At 41.8% G+C, this 17,828-nt stretch overlaps 1 protein-coding gene across 3 annotated transcripts in view; it reads left to right on the top strand.

The window, feature by feature from the left end:
• The window catches only part of Lhfpl3 (lipoma HMGIC fusion partner-like 3), a 529,544-nt gene that overhangs the window by 461,646 nt on the left and 50,070 nt on the right, over positions 1–17,828 (top strand). The window contains exon 3 of one of the 3 annotated variants that reach the window (NM_001081231.3): positions 14,166–14,213. The exons of 1 other annotated variant lie outside the window; for it this stretch is intronic. In NM_001081231.3, coding sequence (NP_001074700.2) covers positions 14,166–14,182 — 17 coding nt within the window. In that variant the 3' untranslated portion in view covers positions 14,183–14,213. The remainder of the gene's footprint in view (positions 1–14,165; positions 14,214–17,828) is intronic. One more of the 3 variants, NM_001359998.2, reaches the window with a different exon arrangement.

Raw genomic sequence — 17,828 nt, forward strand, 5'->3', positions numbered from 1 at the left:
AGCTCAAAGCATATATTGCACCTCACACATTAATAGTGGGAGACTTCAACACCCCACCCTCATCTATGGACAGATCATGGAAACAGAAACTAAACAAAGACACATTGAAACTAACAGAAGTCATGGACCAAATGGATTTAGCAGATATCTATAGAACATTTTACCCTAAAACAAAAGAATATACCTTCTTCCTAGCACCTCATGGTCCCTTCTCCAAAACTTACCATATAATCAGTCACAAAACAGGCCTCAACAGATACAGGAAGTCTGAAATAATCCCATGCATACTATCAGAGCACCTCGGACTAAAGCTGGTCTTCTATAGCAACAAAAACAAAAGAAAGCCCACATACACATGAAAGCTGAATAACACCCTACTCAATGATAAGTTGGTCAAGGAAGAAATAAATAAATTAAGCACTTTTTCAAATTTAATGAAAATGAAGGTACAACATATCCAAACTTATGAGACACAATGAAAGCAGTGCTAAGAGGAAAACTCAGCTCTGAGTGCCTCCAAAAAGAAACTGGAGAGAGCATACACTAGCAGCTTGACAGCACACCTGAAAGGTCTAGAACAAAAAGAAGCAAATACACCCAAAAGGAGTAGATGGCAGGAAATTATCAAACTCAGAGCTGAAATCAACCAAGTAGAAACAAAAAGAACTATACAAAGAATCAATAAAATCAGGAGCTGGTTCTTTGAGAAACTCAACAAGATAGCTAAACCCTTAGCCAGACTAACGAGAGCTCACAGAGACAGTACCCAAATTAACAAAATCAGAAGTGAAAAGGGAGATATAACAACAGAAACTGAGGAAATTTTAAAAAATCATCAGATCCTACTACAAAAGCCTATATTCAACAAAACTAGTAAGTCTGGATGAAATGGACAATTTTCTAGACAGATAACAAAAACCAAAGTTAAAATAGGGTCAGATAAACCATCTAAACAGTCCCATAGCCCCTAAAGAAATAGAAGCAGTCACTAAAAGTCTCCTAACCAATAAAAGCCCAGGACCAGATCGGTTTAGTGCAGAATTCTATCAGACTTTCAAAGAAGACCTAATACCAACACTCTTCAAATAATTCCACAAAATAGAAACAGAAGGAACACTGCCCAATTCATTGTATGAAGACACAGTTACACTGCATATTCTCCCTTGGAGATTGAATGGTTTCTGTCTAATCAACAACTTGTCACAATTTTCTTTAATTGAGGACTTCATAAGAGATTTTCTTTCTACTTCCATCATGTTTAATGTTCCAAATAGATTTTAAAAACTGGTTGAGTGAATATTACTTTTAGCTTCAGAAGATATCATCTATATTTAAGAGGTATTTAACTATTATAAATTATTTTGATAACTTTAAAAATGCAAATATTGAGTTGTATATTTTAAAATAAATCTTATTAGTTTAATAAAAAAAGAAAATTTTTTAAAAAGGAGCAACTACAAAAGGCCAAATTTTGGTGACAAGGACATACTGAGACTTAATTTATAGAATTTGAATAAATACATTGAAGAAGATGGAAACTATATAGTGGAGATAACTTAGCAAGCTGTCTGGACTCTGAATTACAGTAGACCCAGCCTCCAACTCCTTCTGAACTACTCTACCTGTCTTTATTATGACTCCCAGCCTCTGCCTGACAATTACCCCATAGCATCATTTACTCCATGGAATTACTTATTTATGACTGTTAGACATCACTGGGGTCTGGCTGTACAGTGGGGACCAAGATAGCAAGTCCAATTGCCAAATAAGAAACAAACCCTTGTAGAAGTATAAACAGAGTGAAACCTTAGGGCCAAAGGTAGGCTCACAGACCTCCACCATTCCACTGACTTATCATTCAATCCACATGCACATGATCCATTCAGCAGGCCCTGCCTGGCCCACCATGCAGAGAGGACAGCTTAATCCCGACAAAAAATCGTATAGAACATACCTAAGGGATTCCTGTATCAGAACTCTAGTGCTGGAAACTATGTTCATCTCCACTGATGTTTTCAAGTCACAGACTGCCCCTGTAGCTTTGGAAAGATAGAGATAGATACCTTTTAATTTGATGCCAGTAGGAGATACTTATAGCCTAATTTGTATTCTTACATATTCATTAAACATTTAGGATTTGCATTTACTTTCAGCCATTTGACCTACCTTATATCTTTACTATCACAACTCTCATTATGATTTTATATAGCAGTTAACACTGTAGTCTCTGGAGCCAGATAACCTAGGTTCAAAGCCTGGCTTTTCAATTTACTATCTATATGTACTTGGGCAGTTAAATATTTAGACTTCAGCTTACTGATTCTCACTAGCAGGAATGAGAATTGAGCCTGCCTAGCTCCTTGATATGAGCTGGCACATGGTAACAACTACTCATTAAGTGTTAATTATTTTACTCACATTTTCTGTGTTCTGTATCCATAAATGGATTTCTCACTGCTGCCCCACACATTGCTTTAGGCAGCATCTAGAGCTTGAGAGTCCATAGACAAGAAGAGCACCAACAAGAAAGTAAGCATAGACCACCTATGATCCTGAACTGGTATGCCACATTCACTCATGAGTTCATTCATTCAGGTCAATTCAGTAAATACTAAACACCTACTATGTGCTATAGATGGTTCTAGAAAATGAGGAAAAAGTAGTGAACCAAATAAACAAAAGTCTTGTTTCACTGAGGTTTGTTGTCTAATGAGGGAGGCAGACAATAAAAACATTTCAGGGAGGCTTCGGAGATGGTTCAGTAGTTAAGAACACTGGCTGTTCTCCCAGAGGGTCCTGGTTCAATTCCCACAACCCACATGACAGCTCACAATTTTTTGTCACTCCAGTTCTGGAGGATCTGATACTCTCACACAGACATACATGCAGGGAACACACCAAAGCACATAAAATAAAAATGAAATAAAATAAAATAAAGCCAGGCAGTGGTGGAACATGCCTATATACCCAGCACTTGGGAGGCAGAGGCAGGTGGATCTCTGAGTTCAAGGCTAGCCTGGTATATAGAGTAAATTCTAGGATATCCAGGGTTACACAGAACCCAGTTGTGGCGGTGGAGGAAATAGTTACGAGGCAAGAACATTTCATAGAATAAAAAGTTCTGTGCAGAGATTTTAAAGCAGGTGACATGCTAAACAGCAGCCAAGTAACTGCCCTGGGTATGTTCAGAGAAGATCTTTGAGGTGGCCTCCTTCATCTGATATGTTGAGAAGCTGCTTGACAACATCAGATGGAAGGAATTCCAAGAAGAGGGAAGAGCAAGTGCAGCAACCAATGGCAGGTCAATCGACGATAGCTAAGGAGGAGGAATGTCAAAGGACAGCTTGACTGAAGATGGTGGTGTGTAGGAGGGAGAGGATTATGGAATGCAGCCAGGAGCTAGGCAGGGCCAGATACTTCGATACCACATCTCAAAGGATAGCAGTCTACTCCACAGGATAAATTAAAATTGTACTAATTCTAATATTTGGGTTCTGAAAATGTATTTAGAAATAACCCCACAGTTCTATAATAGTAAGATAAACAAGCATCGCTCCCAATATTCCACAGTGTTGAAGATTTCTTTTCTGAGAGAATGTTCACTGTGCACTTAATGAACACTCAGTGTGAATCAGGCTCTGACAGCTCTTCAAAGAGTTGGTTGTGTTTACGGTTTGGGAATGTACTTCAGCTCTACCAGTCTCCTCATCTCTGCAAGAAAGAACTTAGATAGCATCTTGGATCACTCTCAGCCATCACTCTGATTTCTTGGTAGTCCATGTCTGTAGGATGCCAGGGCGAGACAGGACCATCTGGTCTACCCCAGAGCTGAACAAACCACACAGGAATCAATGTACACCTTTGATTTCCTATAGCACCACCTTATTGCCAGTCAAATAAGTCCTTGTTGCAGTGAGGAGTCTGGGTTATTTTTTATGTTGGGAATCAAATCCAGGTTCTCATGGCTGCTAAGTAAGTGAGATACACTCCAGTCCCAAAATCTCTATAGTTATTCTCTAGTCACCAGAATTGACTGTATTTTACTATGCATTTTGTATCATTTAATCCTTATAATATTTATATTCCAATTTAATACAAGAAACTGAACCTTACAACTAATAAATAATTTGGCAGAGGACACAGAGAGAAAAATACCAAACTTAAACTTAGACTGACTACAAAGCCCAGATAAGATTTTAGCTGTCACACTCTAAAACTTGTATCACAGTGTTTGACAGACATTGTTTGAAACTAAGCAAATGATTTTTTTTGACACAGTGTCTCACTATGTCATGCTGGCTCACCTAGAATTCACTATATAGACCAGGTTAGCCTTGAAGTCACAGAAATTCACCTGTCTCTCCTTCCCAAGTGCTGAGGTTAAAGGTATATACCACCATGCCTAGCTATGTGAGTAATATTTTTTGATATACAAAATCTTACTATATAGCCCATGCTAGTCTTAAGTTCATGGTCCTCCTGCTTCTACATAAGTGATTTTTGAACAAATGAATGCTTGCTCCTAACTTGCCTACAGTGTTTACCACACTGCCTTGGGGAAACTATGTAGTCTTACAAACTAGAAGTCTTACCCACTCTAACAACATAATATGAAATGGCTCTTAAAATCAATCCAAGAAATCAAGGCTTAACCTATATAAGGTCTTAAGTACTTAACCTACATAGCCCTTGTCTTTCTGTAATTAGTCACCTTTAAGTTCTCAGCTGAAGGAGGAGAGTTGGTACATAGACTCCACAAAAGGAGTCTTTTCAATCTACATAAAAGTCTCTCATGCCACACCTTCCTTTCCCAAGGAACCAAATCTATGGTGGGAAGGATATCTAGTTTGGCAAAGTCCCCTCATATCCCAACCACATACTCTATTGAAAAAACCTCCGCTTTAGTGCATATCAGTTTTACCTCTTTATTTAAGTAAAGGCTGATCTCCTGGGCTCTCAATTGAGGAATAAGGCTTCATAGGGATGATTCAGCCATAAGGATACCCAGAATCCTAAGCATGGCTCTTGAAATAATCACCATCTGCATTTTATAGATTAGTTGAGCCCAAAACAGACTGGGATATTCTTATTTCATTGCTCCTTTGTCAGAACTCGATTTATAAGAATGGTGTTCAGTTTACATTCTGATTTTATTAAGGTTCAATCATTGTCTTAGAGCAGTGTTGCCCTGCAGGTGATGATGAAAGTCTTCTATATCTAGTCTGCCTAATATCATGCCCTAGTCACATGGGACCCTTGAGAAAATATCATGTGTCTAGAGAAACTTAGGAACTGAAATTCAAACACACATGTGTGGCTAATGCCTATACCATTGGAAAGCACACATACACAGAAACACCCTTTTATGCATATAGTCCATTATCTTTTTTTTTTAATTACTTTTTAAAACAGCCAAGAAGAAATTCTAACACACTTGTAGTTCCACCAGGTTGGTGAATTCTGAAAGCAGAAAAGGAGTCTGACCTGGGAGTAGATGAAAGCCTTTAGGCCGGCAAGGGATCTTCCCTCCGGGAGCTGCCTGGCAAGTTCCTAGTCAGCTGTGAGACACAGAACAGAGAGAGCCTGTCAAGGAGAAAGAAATATCCCCTCAGAGAAAAGTCTAAATGTGTTTTTAGCCACCTGTCACCGCAGAGAGAGGACGGGGTGGCAGTGTTGAATTGGTGATACTGTAAACCAGGGACATTAACTAACCTCTGAGCCCCGTGAGATGTTTCAGGTGCATTTTAAGTGACAGAATTTCATTCCCAAAACCCAGAGGGTGGTTCATGCCACCTATATGGTAGACTCAATGCCCAGATTCTTGCATTTTACAAGCTAGTATTTTCATTAAAAACATGACTCCATAAAAAGCAGACTTACACTGAATTTTTATTGTCAGTTAAATGTTATGAGAATTACAAAGTAACCCAAGATTTGGAGTGAGGTGGTGGCTGCAGATACAAGCCAGCCCAATGGCTCAGCATATAAAGGGACTTGTTACCAAACCTCACAACCTGACTTCCATCCCAGAGAGAAACAACTCCTGCAAGCTGTGCTCTGATCCTGACACACATGTGTCAAAGCACAGGCAGCAACAAACATACTCACACATAGTCAGACAGACAGACAGACAGACAGATAAATGTAATTTTCATCTTCTTTATTTAAAAAGATTTCATACACTATATTTTGATCGTGTTTTTTCCCTAAACATTTTCTAGATTTACTTTATGTTTACGAGTATGTTGCCTGTGTGTACGCCTGTGTACCACATGTATGCCTGTTGCCTGCAGAGGTCAGAGAAGGTGTCAAGCCCCCTGGAACTGGAGTTTCGGATGTTTATGAGCCATCTTATGGGTGCTAAGAATCAAACCCAGGTCCTCTGGAAGAGCAACAAGTGCTCTCGATCATTGTATTATCTACCCATAAATGTCAATGTTTAGCATAAGCCATTAAATACACAGGAAATAGGCTCCATTCTAAAAAATGTAAGCTAAGCAAATCCATCCCATATAAGAGAGGCATCAGCTAAGAGGGTGGAAAGCAGCAGACGAAGGTCAGAGAAGACGACAGAAATACATTACAGCAAGGCCAGTGTTCCTGAGTTTTATTTCAAGGATGTACTCTGGAGGAATCGTGGCTCAATAAGAATGTGGGGGTTTTTTGTTTTCTTTTGGTTTGGTTTGGTTTGGTTTTGGTTTTTTGTTTTGTTTTGTTTTGTTGTTTACTTTACCAATTATAAGAATAAAATGTAAGGTTTTTTGTTTTTGTTTTTTTTTTACCCAATGAAAATTCTCAGTTGAAAGCCATATAGAGAATAAGACTTCAGATTTGTAAAGTAAATGCTTTTCAAATACAAGCTGAAAAAACTTGTTAGAGGACTGTAAAGGAGTCTGTATCTTGTTTGAATTGCAAGAGTGGTGATCTCATTAGAGGCAATACCATGCATTTTACTTTATTTTATTGGAGGGGTTGTTTTCTAACTTTGCTCTTAGATTCCTTACAGTGATTAGACCTCTGTAATCTCAGAGGACAAGCTGTGTGCTTCACTCATACCACACAAGTTGAAAAGCCTTAGTGTAAATATCTCGAACCCTCCCAAAATCTGACACTTTTGAGCATTGACTTGTGAAAAGTGGAAAATTCCAGACCTGACCTCAAGAGATGAGTCACAATCCAAACAGGCAAACTATAACTGTTGTGCCAAATTACCTCCGGTTATATGTACATAAAAAAGAAATAAATTTTGCATTTAGAATTCGATTCTATATCCCAAGAGATCTCATTATGTACATGGAAATATTTCAAAATACAAAAATAGTAGTACCAGGGGGCTAGAGAAATGGCTCAGCAGTTAAGAGCACTGACTGTTCTTCCAGAGGTCTATAGTTCAATTCCCAGCAACCACATGGTGATTCACAACCATTGATAATGAGATCTGGTGCCCCCTTCTGGTGTGTCTGAAGACAGCTACAGTATACTCATGTATATACATAATAATTTTTAATTTTAAAAAATTACTAGTCCCAAGTGTTTCTGAAATGAATATTCAACCCAGTTACCGGTATGCACCATTGATTTAAATGCTCTTCTACGGAAATATGGGAAACATCGTGACAGGGAATCTTAGGTCCTAAGGTAAGAAGTCTACCACCAGAACTTCTGTTTCCCACTCTATAAAATGAAGTGAGCAGTCTGTATAATTGATCACCAAGGTCTTGTCAAACTGTAGGCGGGTCTCTTTGATTCCAACTCTGAATTATAACACCTCCCTGTGTTTCTTCTCTGAGGGACCACTCAACCGAAAATATGTTTCACAAGGACTTTATTTCATGTCTGTTCCTATCATGGCTCCCTTCCACCTATGAACACTGAAGGCTGGGGGCAAGGCATTTGAAAGAAAAAAAAATCATTCAACAGCCAGCTTTCCACCTATTATCTACTACCACCTGGGAAGTGGAAAATTAAACCATAGAACCCGAACTCCCAGAGCATATAAATACAAAAAATAAAAAAATAAAAAATAAAATGCTCAGAGAGAGATTTAGGTAGTTTTTCTAAAGTTTCAAATACATGGAGTGGCTGTTCACTCAAGCGGGTGATAAATCAACGGAAACACAACTGTCTTTTAAGTGTCTTGGGTGCTATAACTGATGCCATTTAATAAATAGGATTTCAGCCTGTTAATTGATCCACAGCAGTAAGGGTAGTTATCATGTCTAGTGAATCATTTGAATAGCTAAAAGGTCTACCTCTCAAATAATAAGAAAAACTCTTCGGTGAACTATGGAAAGACACGCAAAAGCTATGCACCGTTGTCTTTGTCTTAACTGGAATGTCTTTGGGTTCATAAATGTCCATCTTTGACCTTATCCAATTATAGAAATGAAAGATATCTTTTTCAGAGAGAATTCTCAGAGGTCGATAGTCTGAGGAATCACTTTCCAGGCACAGAGGGGGATAGAAGAAGTTTATTCTGAGACCTGACCAGGCTTTCTTGTTATGATCTGACAGGTAGGGCTTTTTGCTATTCAAAGGATTCATTAAACATAATAATTACCCTTTCTGTTGTGGATCAATTAACAGCCTGAAATCCTATTTATTAAATGGTATCATTTATAGTACCCAAGACATTTAAAAGACATGTTTTTAGACTTTAGGCCATAACTAAAGCAGAACCTTCCTCAGTGTCCTTCAGTACATATTCAGCAGAAGCTAGATTCTAGTCAACTTGCTTTCCTACCTCAGGAGCATGTGGAAGACATTGCATCCTTCCTTGCACCTCTCCTTGTGAATGAGACCAACAATGACAGTGACCAATGTCTTCTTTTCCCCTTTAAAGTAATAGTGGGGATCAAATCCAGAACCTTCCATATGCTTTCTAAGCACTGAGCTACATCCCCAGTCCTCCCTGAGGTATAAAATATATTGCATGTTATGCATGTGTGCTGATGTACTAAACTCTAGAGGTCTTCTTTTCCACACAGATCTTCCTGTGTGCAAATGGTTCATAGTTATTTCTTCTCTGCCTCTTCCGTGACTCTCACTAAACACTAGCTGGGTGTACTTTCCAGCTGCCTCTTCCTATTAGTGCTAACATCAAAGGGAAATAATCCATGCAACAACCACCTTGATGTCCTATTATAATTCAAAAAGTAGGAAATAGGGTGTCTCCCAGTCCCGGATAAGAATTACACTTAGTGATGAGATCCTCGGGTTCCTTCTCTTTGCTACCATTAGATCACTGAAGAGAGTCTCACCATTCCTGACAGCAGAGAACGCAGGAGTGGACATAGAAAGGACAGGGAGGGCTTCATCTATCATCCAGAATAGGCAGAGGAACTGCCCCCGACGTGCCCTTCCAGCATTTATCCTGCCCTTTTCTCATCTCCCCGTGCTCCTTCCTTCTGCACCATAAATGCTTCATCTTTCCTATGCTGGACCTTTACAGAGGGCTAACAGTGATTCTTTACTGTTCCCTCTTGATACCAACCAGCAGTTCTCTCCGATTAGTCTGCACAGACAGACACATACATAGACACACAAACACACACAGATACACATACATACACACAGAGAGAGACACACATACATAGACACACAGACACATACATAAACACACAGACAAACACACACACAGACACATACATAAACACACACAGACAGACACACACACAGACACACACACACAGACACACACACACACACATAGACACACAAACACACACAGATACACACAAACACACACAGATACACATACATACACAGAGAGAGAGACACATATACATCAACACACACAGACAGACACACACACAGACAGACACACACACACACACACCTTGAAAGGTACCAAGTCATCACGAGGCTGAAGAGATTCCTCAGAGGCTAAGAGCAATTGCCGCTCTTGCAAAGGATCTAAGTTCAGTTTCTAACATCCATGGCAGATGCTAACTCTCCTCCACTCCAGTTCTTGTTGTGGTTAGCCCTGGGGCTAATTATATTTGATGTTAATTCCATTCTCCTGTGAGTGGCTGTGAACAAGGAATGAGTCAGCACTCAGGTGATTTCCTGTAAACCTGTTTCCCACCTTAATTTGTAGAATAAAGGAGAGCTGATGATTGGGCAGATAAAAGGAAAGGTGGAGAGGAAGGTGAGGAGAAGGAAGAAGGAGAAAATGGAAGATGGGGAGAGGATACAGAAGAGGAGGAAGAAGAAGAAAAGCGGAGCAGAAGCACATGGCCTGGAGAAACCACAAGTTCTAAGGGGTCTCATAAGCTGAGGAAGATGGTAGTGTCGCGGTAGATCTGCCCAATCTAGGTGCACAACATGTATTCATATAAATTGAGTCGTGTTTTCATTGCCGGGGCTTATTTGGGATGGAAAGTTACTGCAACAAGCTCTGGGGTATCTGATGCCCTCTTCTGGCTCCACCAACATGAGGCACGCATGTGGTGCATGCATATATATATACATATGTAGGAAAAACCTGTACACATAAAATAAAATAAATAAATAAATCTTTAAAATAATAAGGACAGTCATTGCAGTGAAGTGACCGTGGGACACAGGCTGTCATCCAGGCATCAGCTTCCCCTCTAATGGTGAAGGCTGTTCTATCTTTCCCTCCATAGAAAACTAGCCTATGCCTGCTGCTGTATCTTCTTTTCCTGTTGTTATAATAATCGCATGTAAAAATACCCCCATTAAGTCAGTTTAAGGGAGAAAGGAATTATTTCAGGGGAAGTCACATCAGCATGACTGTGAGAGCTGTTCACACTGTGTCGATCAGAAACTGGCGGTAATCGATGCATGCATGCTTCTGCTCAGCTCCCTTCTTCATCTTTTGAGTCCAGCATCCCAGTAAGAGAGCAGTGCCACCCACAGTGCCTGAGTCTTCACACCTCAGTCAATGTAATCAAGACAGTTTCCCAAGAGGCCCATCTCCCAAGGGATTCTGGGTTCTGTGAAGTTCAGTTGATACCTGGGGAGACCTCTGAACTAGCCTTGGGGATGGATTGCAACCCAGAACAGAATTCAAAAGTGACTACCATTGAACGCTACTAAAATACACCCTGTGCTTGATAATGATGCCCAGAGATGTCTTCACTGCGTCTAGGGATCTCCAAAAGTGCCCCTGTGAGCCAAGGAGCTCACTGACTGTGCCCCCCCCCCACCCCCAGAACATGTGGCTTCCATGTTTGCCATGGAACCCACATGACATGTGTACCATCCACAAATCTCTTCTGCCAAAATATCGGCCTTCTGCAACTGATGTGGACTCAGGAAGTCAGTGCAGGATGAAAACTTCACAGCACAATGAAGGCTTTCTTTTAATGATTCCCTTTGAAATCACCTATTTCCCGTCCCAACTGTAATTTGGACTAATTGCTTAATAATTCTGTGTAAATGTCACTATTTCTGCAAACATCAATTCATCAGATCTGCTCTTTTAGGTTGAAAAAAATCCCTTTGCTTCTTCGGGTATTCTGTCTCTTCTTCCCATTGACACCACTGCCTGAGCGACATTCTAATGGCACAAATAGAATCTCTTCAAAAAAGAGTGTTGAACAGATCAAGGTGTCTCTGTGTTCTGCAGTCTGAAACAGTTCCTGTGATTGAAAAGATCTAAGGCTGTGGTTTTTAAAGCCAGCTTCCATGTCATATACATGGCGCTGTGATCAGAGCCACCTTAGCTCCTCCCACAGCAAGAGGCCTGCTGTACTTGACATAGTGAGAGGCTGCATGAGAAATCAGAGCATGGACTCGGAAGCCCACGGTTGCCTAGCAGTTCCTTGACTGTGGAATTTAACTCCAGGTTATACTAAATATTAAAACAAAACCTTATTAATCCCTGATCAAAGCAGTGGTCTTCTCAGGGCACCACAATATAGCCACAGACCCTGTACAGTGGAAGACTGTATCTTGCTTAAAGCTAAGAAAGACAGCCATGTCTATTTCAGGGAGCAAGCTTGCTTTCTGCAACACTGCTTGTGCCTCACCTGTTCTGACAAAGGGAAGGTATCTAGGCTACTAAACATATCCTAACATGTTTTCCACTACTAAACATGTACTAACATGTTCCCCATTACTAACATGTCCTAACATGTTCCCCATTACTAACATGTCCTAACATGTTCCCTGTTACTAACATGTCCTAACATGTTCTCCACTACTAAACATGTCCTAACATGTTCCCCATTACTAACATGTCCTAACATGTTCTCCATTACTCTTCCCTTCCATAGTCCACCATCTGAAAGTTTATAGTTACTTTTCATTTAGTGTGAAGGATGGTTCTCGTGTCCAACTTTAAAAGATCAAGTCTCCTCATCTGAATGCTCATATACCAAAAGTGAGCCAGCACATGAATTCTGTGCCTTCTTGTCACATTGAAAAGGTTAAAGGACAGGCCTAGATCTCTGTCTAAAACTTCCTCAGACCAGGGCTATTGAGAATAGCAATAAAAGAATCAAGAAGAGAACCAAGAGTCAATGGAAAACTAGGGAGTTGAGAGTCTATAAACCCAGTCATTGAAGGAGGACTGGCATACCCTAGAATACAGGGAGCAGACAACTCTTCCCTTTGATATACATGCTATGACCGTCTGGGGGGGCGGTGAGGGATGGGGGCACCTAGCTCCTTAGGCATGTACATGGATGACTGCACCATTGGGAGGTAGAGAGAGTGGCACTCGTTTAAAAAGTAAAGAACTAATTGTATGCCAGTATTGCCTAGCTAGCACTTGCCCTGTGAGTTATGGGAGTCTATATCTGGACCCCCAGATAGATGGAAAATGACAAACCAAAGAACAATTCCACTAAGTTCAGCTTGGTGAGCCAGTTTGTTTGACTTTGGGTTACCTACAAAGCAGGTCCTCAAAACCCACCAGTTTTCCCTCCCTCCCCCAGTGTATCCTTGAGAGAAGGCTCTCTAGAGCGAGGGCCTGGTGATTCCTCCCTTTCTCCCATGAGGGAATGTTAGTGGACCCAGTCTTTTATGAGGGTAATCCCGGCTGCTCTGATTTCAACAGAGCAATACCATGTTCAGAGGACAAAGTTCCACATCGTGACCACAGAGGGTAGTCAACAGGAGCACATTCCATCAAGGTCATCCGGGACCATTTTTTGCTTGAAAGTTTCCTTTAGGCTAAGATGTCACCTCCCTCTCAGAGTCCCATTTTTTTCTCTTTGGACCACAAAGCCCTGCCAAGAGAGGTAAATGCTGGCCAGATGGCTCTGGGAAAGAGTACAGAAGAAGTCTGCCCTCCTGTAAGACTGGACCAGCCTGAGGTACTCACTGCCACGCCAGTCTCTTTGCTGCACCTTTCGGCAGTTGTCTAAGAGACATGGGACTCAAGCAACCGAAACTATACAGAATGTGGTCTCATCTCTGTAGAGCACAGAGCCCAAGGATGCTGATAGAGTTTGAGTTGCTGGGGGTCAACCAAGCTTTGGGCTAATTGATCTATGTGTAAACAGTTGACTTTTATTTATCATTCTTCAGATCCCATTCTGGATTGCTTTAGGGGTAATCTAGAGTTTGAAACGAAGTCCTCGAAAGACTAACAGGACACAGCTATTTCTCACACACACACACACACACACACACACACACACACACACACACACACACACACTGCCTTTCTTACTTTGACTGCTCCTGAGTTAGTTTTCTTACAGAACAACTAAAATTCTCCAAGTCTTTGGATTTCAGTGATTTCTTTTTCCTCTAGTCTCAGCTGTGTTCCTTAGGGAAGACAAACACACCACTAACATTGATGTCATTGTTTTGAACACTTGGAGAATGTTGGGTACTGACTAGGACTGTCCTGAGTGCTTTCTCTGTGCTGCTCAGTAGCATCCTCACCATGTGCTCATGAGGTAAGTGCTACTGTGAGACCCATTAACAGATAAGAAAACAAAGGTACAAAAAGACAAGATAATTGTCCATCCAGGGTCAAACAGCTAGCAAGTTGCAGGGTCAAGGAATGAGCCCAGCCAGCCTGGTTCTCGGAACTGAGCCTTCGCTGGCTACAAAGCTCTCAAACGGGTGTCCCTGCACAGCGTGAATGGAATTCTGCCTTTCGTCTCTGAGGCAGTAGGGCTGAGCTGTTTGGCGATTTACTTTACCTTTAACTATTCTGTTTTTCCCTCCCACACTCTCAGATGATGGAAATGCTTAAAGCAAACTAAGGTAGTATGAGACCTCACCATGTAAGTGTGAGCATGACTGCTTGTGGGTACAGCTCTATTTTGTGTGCTTCGGGCCGTCCACTCCCGCATGTTTGCTCTGCTGTTCTCTGGTTCCCGCTTCCAGCGCTTGGCACTTGGGCCGCATGAACTGTCTTTTTAAGTCATAGATTCTATGTCTTTGTTCCTGACTTAATACCTGTGCTTTACCTACACACAAAATCCGGCACAGGGTAAGAACCAGAGAACACACAACTGTCTGCCTGGTATCTTCTCAGCGACCTGGGAGTTCTGGAGAACGCAATGAGTTATTATTTTCAGGCAATAAGCTGGGGGGTTGTCAGCTTTCAGAATTCTAGGCACTTGCTGACGCTAAACTGCAACTGACTACTCCAAGGTGGAGAACTACAAAGGCTGTTCTACTCAGGCTATGACCTTCACCCAGTACCAGACACGTTCGGTGTTCTCTGGGGCTGGGGCTCTTAAATGGACTCCTGTCCTGTCATTCTCCATAGGTCTTGATCACACCAGGTTACAGGAGCTATGGACAGGGATGAGAGATTTTTTTGTTTATTTACTTTCTCCTCTCTGTACATACATATATGATGGACAAACATACATATGTGGAGGATAAAACCGTATGAAAGAGAAAGAACAACGGGCTTTAAGCTAGATATGAGCTGAAGCAGGCATGCACACACACACACTCATGCTATTCCTTTTGGTGTGGCTTGATTCTATACAAATCATATTTTCACTCTGAGGCTATTTAATATAGGGCAAATTGAATTTCCAGAATAAGAAATTTGATGGGAGGAGATATTTGGGCCTGACAAGAGTATATCTGGGACATTTAAAATACAGTTTGGGAGTTGGAGATACAGTCCTGTGATAAAGTGCTTGCCTGGCATGAGTAAGCCCAAGCTCAATTTCCAGGACCAAATAAAATAAAGTTTAATCCTGTCTTATCGTCTGTTCCCCACCACACACCTGCGCACCCACATGTGTGCACACCCACATGTCTTCACACCCACATGTGTGCACACCCACATGTCTTCACACCCACATGTGTGCACACCCACATGTCTTCACACCCACATGTGTGCACACACCGTACTACAGTCTGAAGCTTGAAACTTCCTCATGTCCTCAATTTCGCTGAAGTGTTAGTGTGTCTTGAAGTTGTTGAGTTGTATCTTCTGAATAATAAAAATTTTAAAATGAAGATGTTCTCATAACAGCTGACGAAACACTGCCCAGTGTTTGGGACTCAAAATATGCAGTGTTGAGACCCCCAGACCACCATTTAGACATGCAGAAAGCCAAAAGTTATTAGTGATGGATCTTTTGTTTCAAACCCCTTAATTTATAGACGATGACTGAGACCTTACGAGAGACAGTAGCCTCAAGAGGAAACAGGTTAAACTCCCATCCCCATCTTTCCCCAAAGCATCCTATCGAGAGTGGTGGGCATCAGAGCTCCCTTCTCTTGGGACAGACTTCATATACAGAGTTCCAGCACAACTTGGTAGAAATTAAAGTGAGTGAGTCTGCATCCCCAGAAAGGACTCCAGCTTTGCCGTAAGCTGGAGAAAGGTAATATGGCTCCCTACACCATGGATTGATGTAGGGACCAGCTGACTGCAAGAAGTCCTTGGGCCAAGTTTGCTCATTAATTGCTTAATTAACATTAACTTGCTCATTGGGCTTGTTGAGAGTCCGCCTCCACCTGCATTTTCCACAGGAAGTTATCGGAAAGTCAGGCTGTGCAAAAAAGTCAGGACTGCCAGGGGGCGGGGAGGAAACAAACTAGTGTTCAGTTACTAACGAAAGAACAGCAAGGCCCAAGAAGGAAAAGTACAAGTAAAAAACCTGCTTTACCTGGTCCTTCAAACTCACATAGACACGCACGTTTCAAGTCGAAGCATCTGATTTCTTCATGCAGTACGGAAACATTTCAGGAAATGCCCAGATAGGCTGGCGTCCGTTTCCCAGGAGGCTGCTCATTAGCTGAGCGCTGGAACCCGGCAGGTGAACGCCACCGTCTCTCTTTTCCAGGATGTTTTTTTAAGATTTATTTATTTATTTGATTTATGTATGTAAGTACACACATCTTCAGACACACCAGAGGAGGGCATCAGATCCCACTGCAGATGGTTGTGAGGCACCCTGTGGTTGCTGGGAACTGAACTCAGGACCTCTGGAGGAGCAGTGAGACATCTCTATGATCGATGAGACATCTCTCCAGTTCCCCTATAGTGTGTTCTTAAAGAGACCAGAAACCCTGCAACAGAAAATAATCTAAAAGCCAAACAGGCAATCATAGAAACACACATGTCAGTATCCACCTCAATTCTGCCTTCATGTGCACACAATTATGAAATCCAGATGTTGGCTAAATATGCATGGTCCTTCTCATGGGCTGTCTTTTTCCATAGCAAATGCACGGCACCTTTGGGCAAACTTTTGTAGAGGACAAAGAATCATAACTGAATTTAGCATTCTGGCCCATTTGAGTTTTTTATTTAATTTATTTATTTTTATGTTATGTGCATTTGGTGTTTTGACTACCTGTCTGTGGGAGGGTGTCAGATCCCCTGGAGCTAGAGTCACAGACAGTTGTGAGCTGCCATGTGGTTGCTGGGAATTAGAAAAGTAGGCAGTGCTCTTGACCACTGAGCATCTCTGCAGCCCCCATGTTGAGCTTTAAATGTAATTTTTTTTTCCAAAATAGTCTGCAGGAACCTTCCATGAGTCGCACAGTGACTGGGACTGGGAGGAGCAGACCAGACATGGACTGTCACAGAGTTAATTTGGTGTGTACATCTTAGGTTCAGAGGCCACTGGGTAAATACAGCAAAACAAAAAACTGTGAGCCAGGAAAGCATTGCCATGATGGATTTCAGCTCCACAGTTTTAGCCAAGCAGAGGCAGAGGAGCGATCCATCCGTCAGGGAAGTGTGCAGTGACTTTTAAAGCTGCCCTGTCCCTGAAGACTGACAGACACACCCTGTTACGTGGAGAGGATAGCGACTAGAACTTGGAGAAATGATCTACCAGTCTTTTCTTAGCCACAATCAATGTCCTAGCGTTACTAGTTCTCCACATAGGACAGCTGTGACACTGTCCGAAAAAGGAAAATGGCCCCTTCAGGAAGCCTTGCAAGGCCATTCGTCCCACTGAGGACGACTCCTTGCTTAATCCTTCTTTAACCAGAGAGCTCCCTGAACAAATCAATCAAGCCAGCTATGAGTTAGGCAGAGATGGCTTCTCCCCCACCACACACCCATCCCTCACCCCCACACCCACCGCCCCTGCCCAGCCACCCCCAAGGCTTGTTCCAAATCCGTCCTAAACAGCCGAGGACTAAGAAAATCGCTGTCCTAGTGAGACCTCAAGTGGAGAAACTGAGAACTGCAGGTGAGGAAAGGTGGGTTAAAAAAAAAAAAAAAAAAAAGGAATGGGGGGTGGGGGGAAGGAGGAAAGATGAGCTCCTGTGAGAACCACTGGCTCAGCCTGAAATTCTTCCTAGATGGAAGAAAGGGGGCACTGCGGCTGAGGGCTGAGACCACTGAAATGTCAGCCAGATGAAAGGGCTTGGTGAGTTTTCACCATGTGACTATGCAGCCTCGTTTCAGA

Source organism: Mus musculus, chromosome 5 (genome assembly GCF_000001635.26).
Source record: "Mus musculus strain C57BL/6J chromosome 5, GRCm38.p6 C57BL/6J".
Lineage (NCBI taxonomy): Eukaryota > Metazoa > Chordata > Mammalia > Rodentia > Muridae > Mus > Mus musculus.